Source organism: Budorcas taxicolor, chromosome 11, assembly GCF_023091745.1.
Source record: "Budorcas taxicolor isolate Tak-1 chromosome 11, Takin1.1, whole genome shotgun sequence".
In the NCBI taxonomy this organism is placed as follows: domain Eukaryota; kingdom Metazoa; phylum Chordata; class Mammalia; order Artiodactyla; family Bovidae; genus Budorcas; species Budorcas taxicolor.
The window spans coordinates 61,480,076-61,506,934 of NC_068920.1; the positions used below are offsets into that span (position 1 = coordinate 61,480,076).

Genomic DNA, 26,859 nt, shown 5'->3' on the forward strand with positions numbered 1-26,859 from the left:
ACTGATTCCATTACTTTGAAAACAACTTGAGAGAAAACTGGCCCCATCTCACTTGCCTGTGTTGAACCATCTTCTGGACCAAGAGGCTTGTGGACGACTGGTATACCCGAGGCATCCAAGTTTCCAGTGGGTGTTTCTTGATGTTGATGGCGACCACCCGGATGTTGAGGAGGTCAGCCAAGCGTAGAAAGTTCATTTTGTCTGCAATGAAAAGACGACCCCCCAATACGGGGCCGCTGTGACATTAAGGTCCAAAGAGTGACACCGAGACAGCACTCTTGGATCTGCATTTCACAGATGAAGACCTGAAGCCTCAAAGGCCAAGGCCACGGGGCCAATGAGTGGCCCCGCCTCCCGCCTGTCCTCACGCAGACCCTGAGCCAGCCTAAAGCAGCCCGACCAAGCATGTGCTTTGCTGGTTCACAGACGCCACTGCCTCCCTCCCTGCCTCCCACCTCATTTCCCTCCTCAGGGAAGACAGTCGCTGCCTCCCACATCTGCCTGACCTGCATTTCCAGCCTCAATCCCATGCCCCATCCCAGCCTCAAAACCTCCAAGGTAGGTATAACCCTTTCCCTTCAACCCCTACCCTTTTCTCAGCCCACTCTCCTCTCTGCCCCTTCTCAGGGACTCACTCAAACCCACAGCCTCCACAACACACTGGCGCATCGTCCCAGGCCACAGCACAGTGATCACTTTCTTTTTAAAAATAATTAGGTAATGAATGCTTGGCTGCACTGGGTCTTCACTGCTGTGCAGGCTTTCTCTAGTTGCGGCGAGCAGGGGTGCGGCGGGCAGGGGTGCGGCGGGCAGGGGTGGGGCGGGCTGGGCTGTGGTGGGCAGGGGTGTGGCGAGCAGGGGCCGCTCTCTAGATGCAACGTGCGGGCTTCTCACTGCAGCGGCTTCTCTTGTTGCAGAGTATGGGTTCCAGAGCACGGGCTCGTAGTTGTGGCACACGGGCTCAGGCACCCCTTGGCATGAGTCTTGGAATCTTCCCAGACCAGGAATAGAACCTGTGTCCCCTGCGTGGTCAGGTGGATTCGTAACCACTGGACCACCAGGGAGGTCCACAGGGATCACTTTCCTGACGAGCCTGGACCCACCCAGCTGCTGAGCCAACGCTCTCAGGACCTGCTGAATGCCCAGGGCCAGCAGACTATTCTACATCAACCTGTGCACCTCTCCCCCACCAGGCATGTGGGGTGCTGACCAAGAGTCCACTGGGCTGCATGAACAGGAGTCCACTGTTTATGTACGAACCTCCCGTTACATACAACTTAAAGAAACATCACATCGATGGATGAAATCAGATTGTACACAAGAGTGTTGCTGCTTCTTTGAAAACCAAGTTGAAGGCTTTGTTAAGCTTTAAAGAAAGTTGTAAATTGCAGGTACAGATTCAGGTATAGCTAAGATAGTTGTTAAAGAGTGGGATGGATTTTTTTTTTAATTTTTTTAAAGAAGTATTTTTTAAAAATATTTATTCATTTGGCTGTGCTGGGTCTTACCTGCAGGACCTTTTATCTTCGTTGTAGCATGTGGGACCTTAACTTGCGGCATGCAAGCTCTTGGTTGCGACATATGGGATCTAGTTGCCTGACCAGGGATGGAACGCAGGCCCCCAGCCTTGGGAGCACACATTCTTAGCCACTGGACCACCAGGGAAGTTCTGGGATAGAGGTTTTAAATTCTAGAATGCTTCTCGGTTAGAGGCCTAGATGATGGCCAGGTCCCCACGTTTCAGAAGTAAACAACCAGTCATGGTTCTACAGATGTCACCATAATGATTAATTTAAGACGATCAACAGACACCCAGGCAAAGAGAAAGCCCCAGCCATGCTCAAAGTGTGGCCTCATCCGAGTGAGCAGCCTGAGTCAGACGAAACACCGAGTGATACTCCACAGTCATGTTGCCTATATTCTCTAGGAGTGCCACAGTAAAGAAGCTGCCTGCACATGGAAGATCCAGGTTCAGTCCCTGGGTTGGGAAGACCCCCTGGAGAAGGAAATGGCAACCCATTTCAGTGTTCTCGCCTGGAGAATCCCATGGACAGAGGAGCCTGGCAGGCAATAGTCCATGGGGTTGCAAAGAATCGGACATGACTAAGAGATTAACACTACACACTCAGTGATCCTAAGAACATCAAGGTGGATGAAAGCATTCTTAGATATCTTAGGATATCTAAGGATATCTTATTCTTAGATTCGATTCTGGGTCTTTAGAGTTAGAACCAAAACACATATATTTGTCTTAACAGCCAAAGGCATGTAGTACCCAGTCAGGGGGAAGGGCAGCCTGGGAAAATTAGTTGATGTGATAACTTGAGTTCAGAGACTTGGGCTATGTGAGCTCCACCATCAGAGGGCAGGGAGACACTGACATGACAACCACAAATAGGGTTCCAGGGAACCTACTGATAAGAATCCAGCCAAGGGACTTCCCTGGTGGCTCAGTGGCTAAGGCTCTGAGGTCCTAATGCAGGAGCCTGGGGTTCAGTCTCTGGTGAGGGAGCTCGATCCCACACGCTGCAACTAAGAGTTCGAAGGCCACAACTATAGAGTCCACTGTGGAGAACAGTGTGGAGATTCCTTAAAAAACTGGAAATAGAACTGCCTTATGACCCAGCAATCCCACTGCTGGGCATACACACCAAGGAAACCAGAATTAAAAGAGACACGTGTACCCCAATGTTCATCGCAGCACCATTTATAATAACCAGGACATGGAAGCAACCTAGATATCCATCAGCAGACGAATGGATGAGAAAGCTGTGGTACATATACACAATGTAATATTCCTCAGCCATTAAAAAGAATGCATTTGAATCAGTTCTAATGAGGTGGATGAAACTGGAGCCAATTATAGAGTGAAGTAAGCCAGAAAGAAAAACACCAATACAGTATACTAACACATATATATGGAATTTAGAAAGATGGCAATGATGACCCTGTATGCGCCACAGCAAAAGAGACACAGATGTATAGAACGGACTTTTGGACTCTGTGGGAGAGGGCGAGGGTGGGATGATTTGGGAGAATGGCATTGAAACATGTATAATATCATATAAGAAACAAATCGCCAGTCTAGGTTTGATGCAGGATACAGGATGCTTGGGGCTGATGCACTGGGACGACCCACAGAGATGGTATGGGGAGGGAGGTGGGAGGGGGGTTCAGGAGTGGGAACTCATGTATACCCGTGGTGGACTCATGTTGATGTATGGCAAAACCAATACAGTATTGTAAAGTAAAAAAAATAAATAAATAAAATAAAAATAAAATAAATAAATATTAAAAAAAGAATAAACTGCAATGAAGAAAACACCAAAAAAAAAAAAAAAAAAGAGTCCAGGTACTGCAACTAAGACCTGACAAGTCAAATAAATAAATAAAACTCCGTGTGTGTGTACAGAATCCAGCCAAAACCTCAGTCGTCAAATAACCTCAACCAACAGGGACTCTATCAGTATCACTGGGCTCACATCTTTTCATCCAGAAGATTCTGTAGAACAAGAAAGGACAGGACTTCCCTGGTGGTCCACTGGCTAAGACTCCGTGCTCCCAGTGCAGGGGGCCAGGGTTCGATCCCAGGTCAGGGAACTAGATCCCATGTGCTGCAACTAAAGATTCCATATGCTGCATCTAACACCCAGCAGGGCCAAATAAATAAATAAACATTAAAAAAAAAAAGAACAAGAAAGGACAAAGAGAATCCAAATTATGGTAATTTTGTGTCAAGAAATTTGTGCCCCTCTGGTACTATATGTTGGAGATTAGGGGTCAGCAAATTCTGTTCTGCAAAGAGTAAATATGTTAAGTTTTGTGGACCAACTGATCCCCTTTCAACTTGTCAATTCTGCCACTTTAGCGTGAGAGCAGCCATAAGCAAAACACAGCTGAATGAGCCTGGCTGTGTTCCAGTAAAATGCGTTTATAGAAACGGGCAGTGACCACATACAGCCTGCGGATCACAGTCTGCCAACTCTAGTTGTGAGTCTATTCTCTATACTCTCTGTTAACAGTTCTATTCAGCTCTTTTCTTTCCACATCTGTAAGTTTCACCTTTCTCAGTTTAACACCAGATTTAAGTCTAACCCTTTTGGCACTAACGGAATTCCAGCCTTTAACCTTGGAAACCACACATGCCCATAGTTATAGATCAAGGGAGAAAGCGAGCATGCCTCACAGAACTACTGGTCTCCCTGCTTGTACTGAGTGGAGACCACAGTGATGTACGAAATTCCGTTTGTCTTTCTGTTATTAAAACTGTCTTTGAAAGTGTTGCTTAGGGACTTCCCTGGTGGTCCAGTGGTTAAGACGTCACCTTTTAATGCAGGAAGTTGGGGTTCCATCCCTGGAGGGGGCCTAAGATCCCACATGCCTTGAGGCCAAACATCAAACAGAAGCAATATTGCAACAAGTTCTATGAAGACTTAGAAAAAGTATCCATATCAAAAAAAACCTTTAAAAATTTTTAAAAAAACAAAGTGTTGGTTAACCAAAGGAGTCTTTGCACACCCTCAGAAATAATTGCTATCTCCCCTAAAAGATAACCTATGCTCCCTAGATTTTAACAAATCTAATTGGCTGTCTTCCTTAAGGACATGTTTGCCCTGGTAACAGTATTTAAATTGACATCCCTGTTTTGTGAAAGGCAAAATACTGGGGAAGTCTGCTAAGCCATGAGTTCATGGGCACCTTCTTGCCACTTCCATGGAGCACTCATAAAACCTGTGACTCAGACGGACTCCTTTTTTTCAAACTAGATGAGTCCTGGTCTCATTTAATTTACAGATAGGATCATGACTCAGGTGGCAAAACTGAGCAGGGCTTCCTGGGCAAAAATCTGGAGAAAAACGTGATCCCAAAAGATGCCTGCCTCCCAGTGCTCATTGCAGCATTGGTTACAACAGCTAAGACGTGGACAACCTAAATGTTCATGGACAGAAGAATGGATAAAGGCGAAGTGGTGGATGTATACAGTGTATTACTCAGCTGCTGCTGCTGCTGCCAAGTCACTTCAATCGTGTCCGACTCTGGGCGACCCCACAGACGGCAGCCCACCAGGCTCCCCCGTCCCTGGGATTCTCCAGGCAAGAGCACTGGAGTGGGTTGCCATTTCCTTCTCTAATGCATGAAAGTGAAAAACAAAAGTGAAGTTGCTCAGTCGTGTCTACTCTTCGAGACCCCATGGACAGCAGCCCACCAGGCTCCTCCGTCCATGGGATTTTCCAGGCAAGAGCACTGGAGTGGGTTGCCATTGCTTCAGCCATTAAGAAGAATGAAATAATGTCATTTGCAGCAACGTGGGTGGATGGACCTAGAGACTGTCATACTGAGTGAAGTAAGTCAAACAGAGAGGGAGAAATATTATATGGTTCCCCTTACCTGTAGAATCTAAAAAGAAATGATACAAATCAACTTATAAAACAGAAAGAGACTCAGACTTACAGAACAAACGTTGCTGGAGGGAAAGATGGGGGGAGGGATAGTTAGGGAGTTTGGGATAGACATGTACACATTGCTATAATTAAAATGCATAGTGAATAAGGACAGGAACACTGCTTGATGTTATGTGGCAACCTGGATGGGAGGGGAGTTTGGAGGAGAATGGATACATGTATATGGATGGCTGAGTCCCTTTGCTGTCCACTTGAAACTGTCACAGCATGGTTAATCAGCTATACCCCAGTACAAAATAAAAAGTTGAAAAACAAAAAACTGAGCAGGGCTCAGAGCTGAGGACCGAGGCCTGCTGACTCCAGCCATGGGTATGTATGTCTCAAGGGCATCTGCCGACCTCCTTTGCCCCCCTCACCTGCTCAGAAGGCCGCACAATGTCCTTTGCTGAATGTCCCCAGGGCATCAGAAAGTCAGGGCACTGCCTGGGTGAGGTCTGGCTGCCATCATGCTGCAGCTTTGCAGCCTCAGACCAGCTGGACTCACATCATGTGAGGGCGAAAGCCACGGATGAAGCAGAACCACGGCAGTGCTGTGCTTTGAGTAAATGTTCAAGTCGGAGGTTTTGATAACCTAAGGCTATAAATCCAACACAAGCTTTCGAAGATTAGCAGTGCTAGGGCGTGGGGGATGGTAAACCAGAGATAGAAGAAAGTTCTAGAGAAGGCAACAATCTAAGGCCAGAACCAGCCAAACAGGAGTTATGGGCTGATCTGTGTCCCCTGAGACTTAATATGCTGAACGCTTAGCTCCCAGCACCTCCGAGTGTGCCTGTATTTTGGAGATGGAGCCTCTGACGAGGTAATTAGGCAGAAAGGAGGTCATTAGGGTGGGCCCTGATCTCATATGACTGGTGCCCTTAATAAGAAGAGCAGGGACTTCCCTGGCAGTCCAGTGGTTAAGAATCTACCTTGCATTGCAGAAGATGCAGGTTCGATCCCAGGTCGGGGAACTAAGATCCCACATGCAGCACAGTGTGGACAAAAAAACTTAAAAAGAAAAAAAAAATCCACCCAGGAGGGAAAATTTAATAGTGAAAAATTGGGACTTGAATTTTACATGTTTTTTTTAATTCCACCTTTCTAGGCATTCATCTTTGCTGTATTTTACCCAAGTATACAGATCCATGGCGGGCTAGAAATTTTAAAGCTTCATGCACTTTCCAAAGACCTTGGAAAGTTTGGTGCTCAAGGGTTACCCAGCCACTCTCCCCCCATCATTAGCAGAACCTTAAGTCTGACATGAGGACCCACAATGTATCACTGCCAATCGCTAACAGGGCCACCAAAGCCGACTCTTCAGGGTCTGAGAAGCCTGGCTTCTGAGCCATCGAGTTGGGTGGCTGAAGGCACATGCCCACGGCTCAGCAAAGACGCCTGTCAAACCCTGCTGACCTTGCCTCCGGGACCCAAAACCCTCACTGGAGGATGCTGGCACTCCCCGTTCAACAGTGCCTTGCCACGCAGTTGCCTCTTTTCCCTGGACACTCTGATAAGTTCCAGAGGATCACTGCCACTGTTTCCTTCTTCTCACACAGGCAATGAGTCCTAATGAAGCCCTGGCTCTGCTGGACTGGTTTGAGACTCCTTGTCTCATGTAAATTTACATCCTCTCAGACTTACCACTCCATTTGGATGTGTCTCCCCCTAGACTCTTCCTGAAACTGGTGAACTGAAGTCGGGGTGTATTGCAATCATCATATATCTTTCCCCATTGCTACCTCATCTTTATGGTCATTTTCAAAAGCATCTTTTAAAATGTATTTATTTATCTGACCACACTGCACGGCATGTGGGATGTTAGTTCCCCAACCAGGGATCAAACCCATGGCCCTTGCCTTGGAAGCGTGGAGTCATAGCCACTGGCCCACCACGGAAGTCCCTTCATGATCATTTTTGATGATGATGTCACCAACATTTCCTGTTAAGCGACCGTTAGAATTTGGGGCAGTTTAGAATAATGGAAAAGGCAGGGGCCGTGGAGTCTAGATAGCCTGTGCCACACTGCAGCTGTGTGGCCCTGGGCAAATGACTTGACCTCTCTGAGGCTCAGTTCCCATACTGATAAAAGAGGATAACAAGACCCCCACCTCAGTGAGTTTGGGGACGATCACACACAACAATCACAACAGTGGCACACACAGCAAGCATGCTACCAATATCAAGCGTTACTGAAAATCGCTATCAGCCACTTATACAGGAAAATGGAGGTTACTTCCAACTTCTCACTTGGAAATGCTAAATGCACTTCAGGCGTTTATTTGCACAGCCATTTTCCATGTTTTAGATGTGCTCCTTAAAGCAGGATCCCGGACAGGGGATGACCGTGTTACAAGGTAGAGGGCGTCTGGAAGGCTCATCACATGCTGACAACATGCACCCTGGTCAGAACACAGCTGCCGCCGCCGCCACCAAGCCACCTCAGTCCTGTCTTCGCGACCCCATGGACTGCAGCCCACCAGGCTCCCCCATCCCTGGGATTCTCCAGGCAAGAACACTGGAGTGTGTTGCCATGTCCTTCTCCAATGCATGAAAGTGAAAAGTGAAAATGAAGTAGCTCAGTCGTCCGACTTTTAGCGACCCCATGGACTGCAGCCTACCAGGCTCCCCGATCCCTGGGATTCTCCAGGCAAGAACACTGGAGTGGGTTGCCATTTCCTTCTCCAATGCATGAAAATGAAAAGGGAAAGTGAAGTCGCTCAGTCGCAGCCCAGGACCCTCATTCCACTGTAACACTGCCAGCCAATACACATCCCTATTTGCAAACGTGAGAAAATGAGGGACTTCTCTGGTGGCCCAGGGGTTAGGAGCTTGCCTTCCATTGCAGGGGCTGAGGGTTCGATCCCCGATCAGGGAACTAAGACCCACAGGCGACTAAGCCCACATGCTACAGCTAGAGGGAAACCCATGTGTCCCAACCAAGACGGGACTCAGTCAGATAAATGCACAGCTTTTTAAAAAAGAAAACGAAAACAACATCCCATCCCCCCATGTGTCCCAACCAAGATGGGACTCAGCCAGATAAATACACAGCTTTTTTAAAAAGAAAATGAGAAAACATCCCATCCCCCCACTTCTCAGTGAGGCTTCTTACCCACGTGCCCCGTCTGTCCCTCGTCGGAGATCCTCAACAGGAGCTCCAGGTGAGAACTGCTGATACCTGGTGCCACCACCTTGACCAGCCGCCTCCACCGGGCCTCCTTCACCACAAACTCTGTGCCCACCTTTACTTTCAGGATGTTGAAAGCTTCTGTCATTTTGTGACGCTTCAGGTATGCCAGTGTGTGGATCTCATTCTTGGAAAAAAAAAACCAGAAGTGTGTGCATTTTTTTTTTAAGAGGAAGATTCAAGGAAGCCTCATTTCTTGGCCTTAAACATTTCACAGTAATGGAAGAGTTGAGATGAGTGCATCCTGGGGACCACGTGTATCCTTTCTGGATGAGCAGGAGATACCCACGTGTAAAGGTCTCACCATGCCTAATGAAGACTCCTAATATCTCCTGCTCCTGGGTTTACAACAATAGCAACCCAGGAACTCATGCCACAGGAGGCATCACAGAGAGAAGTCACTGATGAGTCTGTTAAATCGCAAGGTCCAAAATCCCTTCCTGGCTTCAGAGATGGGTAACCATCCAGTGTCTGAAGAAACAGAGCTCCGCTAACCACGTGCAAGTGAACAAACCCATGAAGGACACTCAGAACGCCAAGAAACAAGGGAGCAGGGGGCAGACAGGCCCACACTCCGCTCTGCCCGGGAGGCAGGTGCCCGGAAACGAAGGAGATGAGGCGCGCTGCTGAGAGGCAGGGAGCCGCCGGGAGGGAGGAGCCAGGTCTGCCATCAAGTCGAGGAAGACACGGAGGAGAGGGGGGGAAAGCAGCGGAGTGGAATGAGGCTAGAAGTGGCCTGGAAGGAAGGGGTCCGGGGCTGCCATGAAGCCTGACTGTGCACAGACAATCTTCCAGAAGAGGAGAAGCCCTCTTCATGTTATAATGGGCCATGTGCATGCCCATCCCTACTGCCCCCTGTAAGCTGATAACATAGCTAGACCAGAAATTCTCTTTTTCAAATTGAGCAGAGTTGATTTACAATGTCGTGTTCGTTTCAGGTGTACAGCAAAGCAATTCAATTATATATAGATAGATAGGGAAGATAGATAGGGCTTCCCAGGCAGCACTAGTGGTAAAGAATCCGCCTGCTAATACAGGAGACAAGAGATGCAGCTTTGATCCCTGGGTCGGGAAGATCCCCTGAAGGAGGGCATGGGAAGCCACTCCAGTATTCCTGACTGGCGAATCCCCATGAACAGAGGAGCAGGGGGGCCTACGATGCATAGGGTCAGACAGAGTTAATCTGAAGCAACTCAGCACACACAGTTGCATATATGTATACACACACACACACACACACACACACACACATGGCTCCAATCATGAACTCCTTATTGCGAAATTCAGACTTAAATTGAACAAAGTGGGGAAAAACACTAGACCATTCAGGTATGACCTAAATCCAATCCCTTATGACTATACAGTAGAAGTGACAAGCAGATTCAAGGGATTAGATCTGACTGACAGCGTGCATGAAGAACTATGGATGGAGGTTTGTGACATTGTACAGGAGGCAGTGATCAAGACCACCCCCAAGAAAAAGAAATGCAAAAAAGGCAAAATGGTTGTCTGAGGAGGCCTTACAAACAACTATAAAAAGAAGAGAAGCAAAAGGCAAAGGAGAAAAGGAAATATATACCCATCTGAATGCAGAGTTCCAAAGAATAGCAAGAGGAGATAAGAAGCCTTCCTCAGTGATCAATGCAAAGAAATAGAGGAAAAACAATAGAATGGGAAAGACTAGAGATCTCTTCAAGAAAATTAGAGATACCAAGGGAACATTTCATGCAAAGATGGGCTCGATAAATGACAGAAATGGTATGGACCTAACAAAAGCAGAAGATATTAAGAAGAAGTGGCAAGAATACACAGAAGAACTATACAAAAGAGATCTTCACGACCAAGATAATCATGATGGTGTGAACACTAACCTAGAGCCAGACATCCTGGAATGTGAAGTCAAGTGGGCCTTAGGAAGCATCACTCAGAACAAAGCTAGTGGAGGTGATGGAATTCCCGTTGAGCTGTTTCAAATCCTAAAAGATGATGCTGTGGAAGTGCTGGACTCAATATGCCAGCAAATTTGGAAAATTCAGCAGTGGCCGCAAGACTGGAAAAGTTCAGTTTTCATTCTAATCCCAAAGAAAGGCAATGCCAAAGAACTCTCACAGAATTGCACTCATCTCACACGCTAGGAAAGTAATGCTCAAAATTCTCCAAGCCAGACTTCAGCAATACGTGAACCGTGAACTTCCAGATGTTCAAGCTGGCTTTAGAAAAGGCAGAGGAACCAGAGATCAAATTGCCAACATCCGCTGGACCATGGAAAAAGCGAGAGAGTTCCAGAAAAACATCTACTTCTGCTTTATTGACTATGCCAAAGCCTTTGACTGTGTGGATCACAATAAACTGGAAAATTCTGAAAGAGATGGGAATACCAGACCACCTGACCTGCCTCCTGAGAAACCTATATGCAGGTCAGGAAGCAACAATTAGAACTGGACACGGAACAACAGATTGGTTCCAAATAGGAAAAGGAGTACATCAAGGCTGTATATTGTCACCCTGCTTATTTAACTTATATGCAGAGTACATCAGGAGAAACGCTGGGCTGGATGAAGCACAAGCTGGAATCAAGACTGCCGGGAGAAATATCAATAACCTCAGATATGCAGATGATACCACCCTTATGGCAGAAAGCAAAGAAGAACTTAAGAGCCTCTTGATGAAAGTGAAAGAAGAGAGTGAAAAAACTGGCTTAAAACTCAACATTCAAAAAACGAAGATCATGGCATCTGGTCCCATCACTTCATGGCAAATAGATGTGGAAACAAGGGAAACAGTGTCAGACTTTATTTTGGGGGGCTCCAAAATCACTGCAGATGGTGACTGCAGTTGTGAAATTAAAAGACACTTACTCCTTGGAAGGAAAGTTATGACCAACCTAGACAGCATATTGAAAAGCAGAGACATTACTTTGTCAACAAAGGTCCATTTAGTCAAGGCTATGGTCTTTCCAGTAGTCATGTATGGATGTGAGAGTTGGACCATAAAGAAGCTGAGCATGGAAGAATTGATGCTTTTGAACTGCGGTGTTGGATAAGACTGTTGAGAATCCCTTGGACTGCAAGGAGATCCAACCAGTCCATCCTAAAGGAAATCAGTCCTGGGTGTTCATTGGAAGGACTGATGCTGAAGCTGAAACTCCAATACTTTGGCCACCTGATGCAAAGAGCTGACTCATTTGAAAAGACCCTGATTCTGGGAAGGATTGAGAGCAGGAGGAGAAGGGACGACAGAGGATGAGATGGTTGGATGGCATCACCGACTCAATGGACATGAGTTTGAGGAAGCTCTGGGAGTCGGTGATGGACGGGGAGGCCTGGCGTGCTGCAGTCCATGGGGTCGCAAAGAGTCAGACACGACTGAGCAACTGAACTGACCTAGCTGAATAGACCCCTCCCTGCTTTTCCCCTTTAGTAATCACAAGTCTGTTTTCTATACCTGTGAGTCTATTTCTTTTTTGTAAATGAGTTAATTGGTATAATATTTCAGATTCCACATATCTGTGATATCATATGATGCTTGTCTTTCTCTTTCTGGCTTACTTCACTTAGTAGGATCGTCTCGAGTTCCCCCCCGTGTTGCTGCGAATGGCTCCCTTCATTCTCTTTACACTCTACTGTAAATATGCACCACTTTTTGTTTATCCGCTCACCTGCTGATGGACATCTAGCTTGCTTCCATGACTTGGCTATCGTGAATAGTGCTGCAATGAACATGGGAGTACAGCTATCTCTTTGAATTAGTTTTTCCTGAATATACATCCAGGAGGGGGATTGCTGGATCATAAGGTAACTCTATTTTTAGTTTTTTAAGGAACCTCCACACTGTTTTCCATAGTGGCTACGCCAGTTTACACCCCCATCAGCATGTAGGAGGGTTCCCTTTTCTCCACACCCTCTCTCAGTTCAGTTCAGTCGCTCAGTGGTGTCCGACTCTTTGCGACCCCCTGAATCGCAGCACGCCAGGCCTCCCTGTCCATCACCACCTCCCGGAGTTCACTCAGACTCATGTCCATCGAGTCCGTGATGCCATCCAGCCATCTCATCCTCGGTCATCCCCTTCTCCTCCCGCCCCCAATCCCTCCCAGCATCAGGGTCTTTTCCAAACACCCTCTCTAGCATTTATCATTTAAAGACCTTAAATTCTTAACAGGTGCAGCTATGTCTTCATCAGCTTTGGCTCCTTCATACTTCGTATGAAGTAAGTCAGACAGAAAAGGACAAATATCATATGATATTGCTTATATGGGAAATCTAAAAAAAATAGTAAAAATGAGCTTATTTACGAAACAGAAATAGAGTCACAGATATGGAAGACAGGCATGGTTACCAGCGAGGAAGGCCAGGGAGGGATGAATGGGAAGACAGGGATCAACATATGCCCACTACTATATACAGCTGGACTTCCCTGGTGGCTCAGACGGAAAAGCGTCTGTCTACAATGCGGGAGACCCGGGTTCGATCCCTGGGGCGGGAAGATCCCCTGGAGAAGGAAATGGCAACCCACTCCAGTACTGTTGCCTGGAAAATCCCATGGACAGAGGAGCCTGGTAGGCTACAGACCACGGGGTCGCAAAGAGTCAGACATGACTGAGCAACTTCACTTTCACTTTTCACTGCTGCTGCTGCTGCTGCTAAGTCCCTTCAGTCGTGTCTGACTCTGTGCGACCCCATAGACGGTAGCCCACCAGGCCCCACCGTCCCTGGGATTCTCCAGGCAAGAGTACTGGAGTGGGTTGCCATTTCCTTCTCCAATGCATGAAAGTGAAATCACTTTTCACTACTATATATAAAATAGATGATGAAATTGACCTACTGTATAGCACAGGAACTCTGCTCAGCAGTCTGTAACGGCCTGTATGGGGAAAGAATCTAAAACAGAGTGGATATATGTATATGTACAACTGGATCACTTTGCTGTACACCTGAAACTAAGGCAACATTGTAAATCAACTAAAAATCTAAAAATAAAAACACTAAAATATTTTATTTTAATACTCAATAAAAATTTAAAACTAAGTCCATAAAAACACTAAAATAAAGAAGAAAAGATTTCAAGGAGCCATAGACAACCAGATGCATTAAGAGTGAGGGACAAGGAACCTCCCCGGTGGTCGGGTGGTTAAGACTCTGCACTTCCACTACAGGGTTCAATCCCTGGTCGGGAACCAGGATCTCACATGCCAAGTGGCCCAGTCAAAAAGAGACCAAAAAAAGAGTAAGGAGCAAGTCCGGGATCTGCCCTGAAGCTGGGACACACCGTCAGAGCCACACCAGACTGACAAAGAGCCACCTGGCCCAGCAGAGTTCAGCAAGGCAAGTGAATCTTCAGATTCATCAACGCAAAAGGAAAATGAGCACATTCAAATTAGCAAGTGCACAGGCTAGCCTCCCTGCTCCCACCCCAGGCAGGTGCCGGACCCCCGCTGGCCCCCCAGCTCAGGCGTCTCAGCTTCAAGTGCTTCCTGTGGCCTCCCAGCTCCCACCCCAGCCAGGTGCCGGACCCCCGCTGGCCCCCCAGCTCAGGCGTCTCACCTTCAAGTGCTTCCTGTAGTTGTTGTAGACAACAGCCAGGAAGACGGACATGAAGATGTAGGTGTTGATGATGACGTAGGCTATGAAGTACAGAGAATACCACCAGTTGAGCTCGTAGGCAGGCATCCTAGAAGGAAATAACCATCTGTCATGGTTTTCCACGCCCTCGGTCCACAGGGCATAGAAGGCTGACCATAGGTGACATCCCACATGGACAGTCCATGTGCATGGGGCAAGGAAAACCTTGTCTCAGTCTAAGTCTCCCCCAGACAGTGCAATGGGGCCTCAAAGCCATCACCATGCTTCATGCTACATGGCGCACTCCAGACCTGCCTTCTGGAGCTCTTAGTGCCTTAGAGAGGTGCCAACTTCCAGAGCAGGCAAGATCTGGGAGATGCCCCCATCCCACTCCCTCCCTTCCCAATGAGAAAATCCAAGCCCAGAAAGGAGATCCACTTGCCCAGAATTATAGAAAGAATCTGAACTGTGACCTGGGTTTACACTCAAGGCTTTTCAGGGACACTAGAATGCCTTGCCAGGATGCGGGGAAGGCAGATAGTCTTCTATCCACATTCGGACTATAAGAATGAAAGAAGTATCCTTAATAATGGCACTGGGCCCTTCCCTGGAAGTACAATGGGTAGGAATCCGCCTGGCAATGCAGGGCACACGGGTTCGATCCCTGGCCCAGGAAGATTCCATATGCTACAGCGCAACTAAACCTGTGGAGGACAACAACCGAGGCCGTGTGCTGAGACTGCTGAAGCCGTGAGGCTAGAGCCAGCGCTCCGCAACAGGAGGAATCACCACGATGAGAAGCCCACGTCCCACAGTGAAGAGCAGACCCCACTCGCCACAACCAGAGAAAGCCCCAGTGCAGCAACCAACACCCAGCATAACCGAAAATAAATAAAAAGTAATTTTAAAAAATGACAGCGCCGGGACAAAAGGCATCGATCAGGATGCATGCTCACACCCCCGTTCATGGAAACTGGGTTTTGTACAGCAGGGGACACGGAGGGAGTCCGCCGAGGGAAAGAGCCAAGAAAAAACAGGAGGGCCAGGAGCTTCACCTCGCTCACTTTTTGCTAGAGACACGCCTCAGAGTGAGCAGGAACCCAGGACAAGTTGACACAATGGTCCTAAACACAACTAGACAACAGGAAGCCCGCCCTTCCCCCACAGCGGACATTCGCAGTTAGAGCTCCAGCCACACTCTAGGACCCAGGAGTCATCTACTCAGGGGGCACTGTTGAATAATCTTACCTCCACAAACAAGGCAAATCCATAATACACAGGATATTAGGGGGAAAAAAAAAGCCTGATGTTTTTCTCCTAAATAATGTCCACATGTGTGGAGAATTGGCACTGGGGGAAGGGACAGCTCCTAACCTTTACATTTCTTTCCTGTTTCATTTAGCCAGAAAACCACATCAATGCTTAGGAGAAAGCGGTGCTTCCTTTACGAAAATGGCTTAGGTGTTTCAACTCAAGACTCAAAGAACATTCCAGAGCAGAGTTGAGTTCTAACACTTAAGTGATGTCTCCAGAGATGTCTCTTGTTGCTTTTGGTTTTTTTAAAAAGGTCATCTAAATTTAGTTTTAATTTAACCTGCTTTTTTTCTTTTTGGCCATGTTGTTCAGCATGCAGGATCTTAGCTCCCCAACCAGGGATCAAACCAGCGCCCCCTGCAAAGGAAGCTCAGAGTCTTAGCCACTGGACTGCAGGGGAAGTCCCTCATAAAATTTTTGAAGAGTGCCAAGTGTTGGCACTAACCTACCCTCTCTATTTAAATCTAAATTTACATAGGGACTTCCCCTGAGGGTGAGGGAGCCCTGGTGGGAGAAATAAGACCCTGCATGCCCCATGGTGTGGCCAAAAAAAAAAATACTGTATAAAAATTTTACAACAAATATGATTAAACAGAAAATCGCCATTGTTTTCTCCTACAGTGGCTTTTAAGAAAGTGGATTCTGTTATATAACAGATGTCAGTGGACATGAACTGGTGACTCACGTACATGACATCCGGGCTGTTTGCAGTGGTGACCAGCACATAGAGCTCAAACGCTATGTCCAGGATGTTGGTGAAGTACGGCGACCCTTCCACTGTTCTGAGATCCCTAAAGAGGAATCAATGACACAGAGTGAAAAAAAGCCCACAGACATAAATGAAGCTGTGATTTCCGACACCCTTTCCCCCTTGCTGGAGCCCTCCTGCAGGGTCTGAACGGGGAAGACAGCCACTGCCGACCGATTCTGGCACCGGCAGGCTGAACACACACACGGGAGAGATCTCTGGCAGAAAGCTCCGGAGTAGCCTGCTCACCTGTCCCCAAAAAGCTTCAAGGCCATGAGGGAGAAAATCATCATACTGAAGAGGAACAAGAGGAACACGTAGAGGATGTCGGGCAGCGTGTTCCGGATGCTTCGGAAAGCCCTTCGGATCTGTGAAGACAAAACTTCGTTTCATTTACACACAATCAGCGAATTTTCTGCTAAAACAAAACCCCACTCGCTTAGCAGATGCAGACTGGGATATGTTGTTGTTTTAGTCGCTAAGTCGTATCCGACTCTTTTGCAACCCCATGGACAGTAGCCCACCAGGCTCCTCTGTTCAAGGGATTTCCCAGGCAAGAATATTGGAGTGGGTTGCCATTTCCTTTTCCGGGGGATGTTCCCAAACCAGGGATCTAACCCACATCTCCTGCATTGGCAGGGGGATTCTTTACCACTGAGCCTCCAGGGAAGCCAAACTGGTGTGCGGAGAATGGATAAACAAGGCCCTACTGTATATAAGGAATTATACTCAGTATCCCATGATAGCTGTGCTCACACCCTACCCATGGTGGAAAAGAACACGAAAAAGAATGTACATATAAATGCGTAACTGAGTCACTTTATTGTACAGCAACAATTAACACAACTCTATAATTCAAGTACACTTCAGTAAAAAAAAAACAAAAAACAAAAAAACACCCTCTTGTGTATCCTAAATCATATCCTTACCTGACGACTTTCAGGGAAGTTAATGAGGAAGACTGGCCTCAAGGCCCTTGACCATCGAACTCCTCGGATGTTAACAGCTTCCAGGGACGCATAGATGACCAGATCAATCAAGGTCAGCTGTGACAGACATGGGGCGGAGATGTCAGTACTGCGAGAGGACTGAGGAAGTGCCATACAGATGCATGTTCACTGACCCAGGAGGAAGGTCACAATGCATCACAGGAAAAGAACCCCATTCATAAACAGCATAATCCAGTTTCATAGCAGAACATTAACAGCAGCTATCATCTGGGAGTTCACCATGTGCCATGGCCTCTGAGAGTTCACCATGCGCCATGGCCTCTAGTGAGCTTTGCACAGACTATTCCACGCCCCCTGCAGAGGGTACCACTCCTGGATGGAAATGTTTGACATACAGACAGGGAGATCATGAGGCCCCAGTCACACAGCCAGCAAGAGGGGCAGGCCTGGGACTGGACCCCAGAAGGCTTGGTAACAGAGCCTCGCCAGTTACCAGCACTACCACGTGTCCACACCATGTGGTATTTTCCTTCAGTTCCACATATGAGGCAGGTTTTCTAGCCCAGTTCCCAGGTGGCATCCGTGGTAAAGAACCTGCTTGCCAAGGCAGGAGATGCAAGAGACGCAGGTTCGATCCCTGGGTTGGGAAGATCCCCTGGAGTAGGAAATGGCAACCCGCTCCAGTAACTTTGCCTGGAGAATCTAGTCTACTGGTCTACAGTCCAGGGGGTCACAAAGAATTGGACAAGACGGAGCATGCACACACACAACAGGATAAAAATATCCAGATTACAGAAAATTCTTATCAATCCTTATTAAGGTGATCCTGAGGATGGACAAAGGAAGAAGGTCCCAGAGCAGTTTAGAAAAATATAAGTTAAAAAAGAATAATCTACCATCATCAGAAATATTAGATCAGTCCCTTTGGAGGCAAGGCAACGAGGACTGAGAAAGCTCAATCACAGTGGGAGAGAAAATACAGACTCAGAAAGAGGCTGGTGCTGGCCGCTGCATGGAGCACCACCTGGAGGGAGTTAGAGGGGTTATTCCAGCGCAGCAGGGATGGACGGACAGCTCACCAAGGGTCACGGTATCTGGGGAGGCTTCCTGGAGGAAGCACTCCCTGATGCAATCTTTCGTTGTTGTTGTTGATTAATTTTTAAATTTTTGGCTGCACAGGTCTTTGCTGCTGTGCTCAGGCTTTCTCTAGTTGCAGCGAGCAAGGGCTACTCTCTAACCATGGTGCAGGGGCTTCTCACTGCAGCGGCTTCTCTAGCTGCAGAGCCCAGGCTCTAGGGCGTGCAGGCTTCAGCAGTTGCAGCACGTGGATTTAGTTGCCCCACCTTATATAGAATCTTCTCAGACCAGTGATCGAACCTGGGTCCCCTGCACTGGCAGGCAGATTCTTAACCACTGGACCATCAGGGAAGTCCCCTTTGATGTAATCTTAATGCAAATAAAAGCTTTAAAAGCACACAACTCTGAGAAGTCAAGAGCCGTGGCAGGCAGACACAGCAAAGGGATGCTCAGGAAGCAGGGATTCCTGGCAGTGGGGGCAGAGGGGAGCAGGAAGTGACAAGACCTCAGACTGAGGGCAGGTGAATTTGAGGATCAGGCTAAAAAGATAAGTCTTATTCCCAGAGCCTGGGGAGCCCAGCAAGTATTTCAAATAAGGGTGATGGAGGTGAAGGAGTATTATAGATGCAGGACAGACCTGGACGGGGCACCCTGCACCCTCATCCGGTTCACTCCATACACCTCTGAGGAGTGCCTCTTCCACGCAAGGCATTGTCCCAGCTCTAGAGAGAGAAAGTGCTCAGCTCTCTGGAGGAAACCCGGATGAGACAGGGGCTGAGGGTGTGCAGGGCGGGGCTCTGAGGAGGTGGCGTGGCCGTGCAGGTCTAGGAGGGGAGGACCTCCGGCGGGAGGGACACAGAGCCTCCGACACGGACTTTGGCTTTTCTCTGGTGGGACTCGGGACGCTTTAGAGAAGAGAGCATGGCGACCAGGTCGGACTTGGGCTTGAAAAGTGCTCACGCGTCCATCATAGTCACGGCTCCGTGCTGGAAGTCTTAGGAGATGAGGACGGACTTCCCACCCTGTCCCAGGAGGGGGTCATGCAGCAAACACGGCCATGAAAGATGTGCACGCGCTTCCAATTCTTCCCTTTTTTTTAAGTTTTCCCATCCGTCTCATCCTCCACCTTCCTGTGTCAGGCGATACCATGTTATGGACTGAACTGAAGATGTCGTCATAAGTCCCATCTCAGACCTAGGGTTCTTGTACAGTAAGACACTCATATATGAATATGTTATGTCCCAGGAGTGCATTTGTAACTCCAACAAAGTTAGCTAGGTACCCAATTATACACAGTACTTAACTAAATAGTAATTTACTTTACAGTATTTTACTGTAATGGGGCTTCCCTGGTGGCTCAGAGGTAAAGCATCTGCCTGCAATGCAGGAGATGCAGGTTCGATCCCTGGGTTGGGAAGCTCCCCTGGAGAAGGGAATGGCTACCCACTCCAGTATTCTTGCCTGGAGAATCCCATGGACAGAGGAGCCTGGCGGGCTAGAGATCATGGGGTCGAAAAAGAGTCAGACGCAACTTAGTGACTAAGCAACAGCAACAGCTTTACTGTTGTAAAGGCTTATAATACTTTTCACATAAAATACATTTTAGATAAAACAAACACAAAAAATTAAAAAAAAACATTTTTAATGTTAGAGTACAGTACCTTGAAAAGTACAGTAGTACCAGTTACATCACTGCTGCCCTTACGATCGCTCATGGACCTCTTGGAATTGAACTAAAGATACATACAGAGGTACTCTATACAGTCCTGTACAGAAAAGTACACAAAAGCACACCGACTTGCAGAAGACGCACACACATGACAATACACACCAGACACGTGAACGACTCACACGACCGGGCATGTGAACACAGGTCACATCTTTGAAAGTTTGCAAGTTGCAGGTTCGTATGCAGGGGACTTACTGTGTTCATTTTTTAATAATAGGAAGTGAAGATATTTCTAAAAAAAAAAATGAGACCAGAGAGACAACTCTGTGTATTTCAGGAGTTCAGCAGATGTATGAAGGAACTCAAACCAAATTGAGAAAGGGTGAGAAAAGATAGTGGACACTCTAGGTTGAGGCAGGCTGGCTGCTGTGCTGAGATGCTAATTGTAAAGTGCCCTCAGCGAATCACCGCCCGGGACCACTCCCATCACAGCAGCATTTCACAATACATCACCCTGCCTCACTTGGCATAACCCCTTAGCTGGTGTCCTTCCAGATCATTCTATGACGCTCTATTACTCTTTCTTCTTTTCCTGTAACAAAGATGTGTTCCAACTATACTGTAACCTGCTCTTTTGACCTAATAAACAAGAAGCAATCTCTCCTTGATCATAGACACATAAGTGCATATAAGGCCATTCTAACAGATGTGGATGTACCATATTTTATTTATCTCCTATTGTCAGGAAAAGAAGAGAAGTGAAAGGCAAAGGAGAAAACGAAAGATATATCCATCTGAATGAAGAGTTCCAAATACTAGCAAGGAGAGATAAGCAAGCCTTCCTCAGTGATCAGTGCAAAAAAATAAAGTAAAACAATAGAATGGGAAAGACTAGAGAGCTCTTCAAGAAAATTAGAGATACCAAGGGAACATTTCATGCAAAGATGGGCTCCATAAAGGACAGAAACTGTACGGATGGACCTAACAGAAGCAGAAGATATTAAGAAGAGGTGGCAGAATACACAGAAGAACTCTACAAAAAAGATCCTAATGACCCAGATAACCACGACAGTGTGATCACTCACCTACAGCCAGACTGAACTGCAAAGTCAAGTGGGCCTTAGGAAGCATCACTCCGAACAAAGCTAGTGGAGGTGATGGAATTCCAGTTGAGCTATTTCAAACCCTGAAAGACGATGCTGTGAAAGTGCTGCACTCAATTTGTCAGCAAATTTGGAAAACTCAGCAGTGGCCACAGGACTGGAAAAGGTCAGTTTTCATTCCACTCCCAAAGAAAGGCAATGCCAAAGAATGCTCAAACTACTGCACAATTGCATTCATCTCACGTGCGATCAAAGTAATGCTGAAAATTCTCCAAGCCAGGCTCCAACAGAACATGAATCGGGAACTTCCAGATGTTCAAGCTGGATTTAGAAAAGGCAGAGGAACCAGAGATCAAATTGCCAACATCTGTTGGCTCATTGAAAAAGCAAGAGAGTTCCAGAAAAACACCTACTTCTGCTTCATACCAGACCACCTTACCTGCCTTCTGAAAAATCTGTATGCAGGTCAAGAAGCAACAGTTAGAACCAATGGACTGGTTCAAAATTGGGAAAGGGGTATGTCAAGGCTGTATATGGTAACCCTGCTTATTTAACTTATATGCAGAGTACATCCGGAGAAGGCAATAGCAGCCCACTCCAGTACTCTTGCCTGGAAAATCCCATGGACAGAGGAGCCTGGTGGGCTTCAGTCCATGGGGTCGCTAGGAGTTGGATACGACTGAGCGACTTCACTTTCACTTTTCACTTTCATGCACTGGAGAAGGAAATGGCAACCCACTCCAGTATTCTTGCCTGGAGAATCCCAAGGATCAGGGAGCCTGGTGGGCTGCCGTCTATGCGGTCGCACACAGTTGGACATGATTTAAGCGATTTAGCAGCAGCAGCGGAGTACATCATGAGAAACACTGGGCTCGATGAAGCACAAGTTGGAACCAAGACTGCAGGGAGAAATACCAATAACCTCAGATATGCAGATGACACCACCCTTATGGCAGAAAGTGAAGAGGAACTCAAAAGCCTCTTGATGAAAGTGAAAGAGGACAGTGAAAAAGCTGGCTTAAAACTCAACATTCAGAAAACGAAGATCATGGCATCTGGTCCCATCACTTCATGGCAAATAGATGGGGAAACAATGGAAATAGTGTCAGACTTTATTTGGGGGGGGCTCCAAAATCACTGCAGATGGTGACTGCAGCCATGAAATTAAAAGACATTTGCTCCTGGGAAGAAAAGCTATCACAAACCTAGACAGTATATTAAAAAGCAGAAACATTACCTCACCAACAAAGGTCCATCAAGTCCAAGCTATGGTCTTCCCAGTAGTCATGTATGGACCATAAACAAAGATGAGCGCCAAAGAATTGGTGCCTTTGAACTGTGGTGTTGGAGAAGATTCTTGAGAGTCCCTTGCACTGCAAGGAGATCCAACCACTTAATCTAAAAGGAAATCAACCCTGAATATTCAATGGAAGGACTGATACTGAAGCTCCAATACTTTGGCCACCTGATGCAAAGAACTGACTCATTTGAAAAGACCTTGATGCTGGGAAAGATTGAAGGCAGGAAGAGAAGGGGACAACAGAGGATGAGATGGCTGGATGGCATCACTGACTCGATGGACATGAGTTTGAGCAAGCTCCGAGAGTTGGTGATGGACAGGGAGGCCTGGCGTGCTGCAGTCCATGGGGTCAAAAAGAGTTGGACACAATTGACTGAATAGAACTGAACTGATTGTCAGGAAATCCAGCTGTTTCCAATTTTTCAATACTAAGAACAGCTCAGCCATGACCAATCTTGTGGATAAATCTTTGAACACATCCTTCTTCCCTAAAGATCAAGTCCCAGGAATGGAAATATGGAAGCAAGCACTTGCACACAAAAGGCTTTTCCAAAGGGATTGCTAACCAGCCTTCCAGAAGAAACAACTGATTCTTCCCTCGAGTAAGCGATGGCAAAGTTGAAGGGATGAAAGGACTGAACTGTTTTCAATCTTGCTATGATTGCTTTACAGGCAAACGCATGGCCTTTTATTGTTGCTTTCATGTATAGTTCTATTATGGGGGGGGGGTATAAAGAGGGGCCGGAGAAGGCGATGGCACCCCACTCCAGTCCTCTTGCCTGGAAAATCCTGTAGACGGAAGAGCCTGGTAGGCTGCAGTCCATGGGGTCGCAAAGAGTCGGACACGACTGAAGTGACTTAGCAGCAGCCGCATAAAGAGTGGCTTTATTTCTTTTCCAGGAAAAGGGGGAACACAGTAGGCTAGCCTCTCAAGAACCATGCCCTCCCATATATATTTCTTAATTAGTCAAGTTAAACATATTTTTCATATTTGCTAGTGTTTACTTCCTCTTTTAGGAGATGCCATCACCAATTTACAGCACATACTTTTCATAGAAAAGTTGAGCATTTTTATTTAAAAAAATCAAAACATCTATTTGGTCTTTATGCTACACTGAACTATGAAAAAGCTAAGAAGCTGTCAATTAATACATTAATCTTTCAATCTCAATGACTGAGCAGCATTCATACAGATATACTATGTATAGGTATATATAATACAGGTACTATGTTCCTGAACTTAAGTATGAATACACAGCAGGGAACAAAATAATCATGTTCATATGTGTAAATGCAATTCAAGGAAAAAGGAATGGAAGGATATATGCCAGAGTTGGAACTAGCACTCTGTTCTGAGGCTGCCCTGCAGCACAGTTTTTAAAACTGTAGTTTCTGTTTCTTTTTCCCTTAATTTGGAAGTGCCCTTGAAACAGTCAAATACTCCCACCGTCACTTTTTGCCCAATGTGCGCTTCCCTTGTGGTTTTCTGGCAGTTGTGCCGCTGGTGCTTGCTCTCCCAGCATCTGTCATTTTCCTGAACCCACTCAAACCTACCGAGTCTTTTCATACTTTCTGCCTTTGACCACAGCCTCTCGAAGGCTCTGTAACGAGCACTCACCACTATGGTTACCATGACGCAGATGTTTTTTGTATCCTTCCAGAAGACCTTCTGAGGAGTGACTTTCGCAAAGTGAACCAGTCTCCCGAAGAAGGCAGTCAGACAGAGCACTTCTGCTATCGAGGTAACCTGTGGCAAAAAACAGAGCTGTGGCTTCATGCTCTCTTACTCCTGACACTGCCCCGTGAGACTTAGCAATGTCCCTCAGTTTTGCTTGGGCTTCCCTGGTGGCTCGGATGGTAAAGAATCTGCCTGCAATGCGGGAGACGCAGGTTCCATCCCTGGGTCAGGAAGGCCCCCTGGAGGAGGCAATGGCAACCCACTCCAGTGCTCTTGCCTGAAGAATTCCATGGACAAGGAACCTGGAGGGTACAGCTCATGGGGTCACAAAGAGTTGGACACAACTGAGCAACTAACACTTAGCTTAACATTGCTGAAAGTTACAGCAAAATTCTTACTGGTTGGAATGTTTTCTTTCTCTTAAAACGAAACATGCCTCTCAACCACGAATCCCATGACCCAGCTGACAGCGTTTCCTGGAAGGGGCGGGGGTGAGGGGTGGGGGTGGGTAAATCAGCATGCAGAGAACCCCCAGAGGGCATTTCCTCAGAAAAGCTGGGGTCAGGGATTGGCAGAAATGGGCATGTGCTATGCTCTCAAATTCCCCGTGTTCATACTCAGAACAGACACCTAGAAGTTCAGTGTCTCTAATAACGCTCCAGAGATGTGTTTTGAAATGCCGGACCATTCCTTAGATCGCTGCCCTCCCGCCCTGCTGCTCTTATTTCGCTGGATGCTACCAGACCCACCTCGATGTCCTGACCATCTCCTCCTTGAGCTACGGGTATCAATTCCAAACTCCCACAGGCAGGTAGCTTTGCAGTCTGTGAGTGCAACTGATATTAATATTTTGCCTGCGGTTGCCAGGAGACAGTAAATCCTCCCTAACAGGAGTACTTCTCTCCACCAGTGGGGAGAGAAGAGCTCCGTGAGGGTGGAGGGAATGGACTTCTCAAGGGAAGGAGGAAGGGGCTGGCTCTGGGCCCCGAAAGCAGCAGGTGGCACAATTTCTCCACTCCTGACCCCAGCCCTCATGAGCCCCGGGCTCAGATATGGGTTGCAGCCCCTTCGAACTGTCCAGCTCTCAGCCTGTTCATCCTTGAGGGGCTATAGAGACTTACTGTCAAGACCAGACTTACAAAAGGGCCGGGGGCATTCCAGGACACCCTGGCTCAAGATGAGATTTTCTTGGTAATGCTGTTGCTGTTGTTCAGCCACTAAGTCGTGACCCCACAGACTGTAGCATGCCAGGCTTCCCTGTCCTTCACTATCTCCAGAGTTTGCTCTAACTCCTGTCCATTGAATCAGTGATGCCATCCAGCCATCTCATCCTCTGTCGTCCCCTCCTCCCCACCCATCCCCCGTAATTTGACTTTAGAGACGTGAAGTGCAAACACTGGCTGATCAGATAGCCAAGCCCAAGCTGTGTGTGAGCAATATAAACAGCAGGGTGGGGACACAGAAGAGACGCAAGGGGCTGAGAAGAGATCCACGGGAGCGCACCTTGTCCAGGGTCGGGCAACGGGGGCGGGGACCAGCTCTGTTCCAGTCTGTGAATGCACAGCTCTGCTTCTTCAGGTTTGGTGTTTGTTTTGACAGACACTGGGCTAAAAGTTTTCTGCCCAGAGACATCATTAATTGTGACATCCTCATCAAATGGATACCACCAACACTGGAAGCACCCACGGAAGATTGCCAACTTTGATGGCACCCAACAAACCTCCCTTTTTTACCTCCCTGTGCAGGGTCCTCCCCTGTTGACTCAGGGCTTGGGCATGTGATGGGCTCTGGGCACCTGGGCATTGGCAAATTTGGTGTGAGCGGAGGTTGATGGTGCTTGCATGTTAGGATGCAGCTTCTTAGACCCCCATCCACAGGGAGAGGCCTGAGCCACGGGGAGAGGCCGAGAGAGAGCAGAGCAGAGAGCAGGGGCTCTCTGTGAGCCCCCAGCTGCCCGCCAGACCCACTACCCCAGCCAAGAGAAAAATCTGCCCAGTTGAGCCAGTCACCCGCAGACTCATGGGAGGCAGGAAAACCTTGTTCTTTAAGGCAAGGGTCAAATGAACTTTATCTGTCAAAGGACCAGACAGTAAATATTTTAGGCTTTGCAAGTCATACAGTCTCTGTCACAGGTACACTGAGAGACGAGAGCAGTGTGAGTCGGGAATTAATGTGAGCAGGTCATCAGTTTATTACTTGGAACCCATTTGCAGTAACTGGGTAATCTGATGCTTTACTTCAAAGCACCTATAAATAATAACTTATGACTATGAAAAAAGCTGGAAGTGTCGCAAGTACAAGACACATATTACACTGTATGGTCACAGTGTCTACTCAACATTAAATAAACATGCCCTCAAACATCACTTGTCTGTCCAACGTGCCCTTGTATGCAGAGAGGACCCAAAACCGCCACTTTGTTTCCAACGTCTACTAAGGAAAAGCATCAGCTGGGGAAATAGACAGAATTCTTCCAACCCCTTCCCCCAGAAAGAAAAATGAAACCAAATTCATACATACTGAAAATCTGAGGGGAAAAATGCGACTGAATTCATCTGTGACAAAGTCTGATTAGCCATTCTGTGCTGAGAGCTTACCAAGAAAGGGAGCGGGAACACGGCTGGTTCCTCAAAGAGGGCAAGCGCAAGGTCGACCCAAATGAAGAAGTAGGTGGCTGCCCGCATCGTCCAGTGGTTATAGAAGTGGTAAAGTCTGGAGCGGAGAACAGAGGAAGTTACAAGCGAGGAGCAGGAGTTAAACAGCTACCCCGAGCCCCATTCGAAGAGGAGGAATGGGAGGTAAACTGCAAAGGCCAGGCTCTGACCGCTCTTTCA

At 47.3% G+C, this 26,859-nt stretch overlaps 1 protein-coding gene across 1 annotated transcript in view; it reads right to left on the reverse strand.

Annotated features, from left to right (window-relative positions):
• LOC128056932 (two pore calcium channel protein 1-like) overlaps positions 1–26,859 on the reverse strand; it is a 56,353-nt gene that overhangs the window by 16,680 nt on the left and 12,814 nt on the right. The window contains exons 3-10 of the mRNA XM_052649759.1: positions 26,623–26,737; positions 23,966–24,094; positions 17,178–17,294; positions 16,498–16,616; positions 16,190–16,291; positions 14,169–14,295; positions 8,554–8,755; positions 57–201 (exon numbers count right to left, since the gene is read on the reverse strand). Of these exons, the coding sequence (XP_052505719.1) occupies positions 57–201; positions 8,554–8,755; positions 14,169–14,295; positions 16,190–16,291; positions 16,498–16,616; positions 17,178–17,294; positions 23,966–24,094; positions 26,623–26,737 (1,056 nt within the window). The remainder of the gene's footprint in view (positions 1–56; positions 202–8,553; positions 8,756–14,168; positions 14,296–16,189; positions 16,292–16,497; positions 16,617–17,177; positions 17,295–23,965; positions 24,095–26,622; positions 26,738–26,859) is intronic.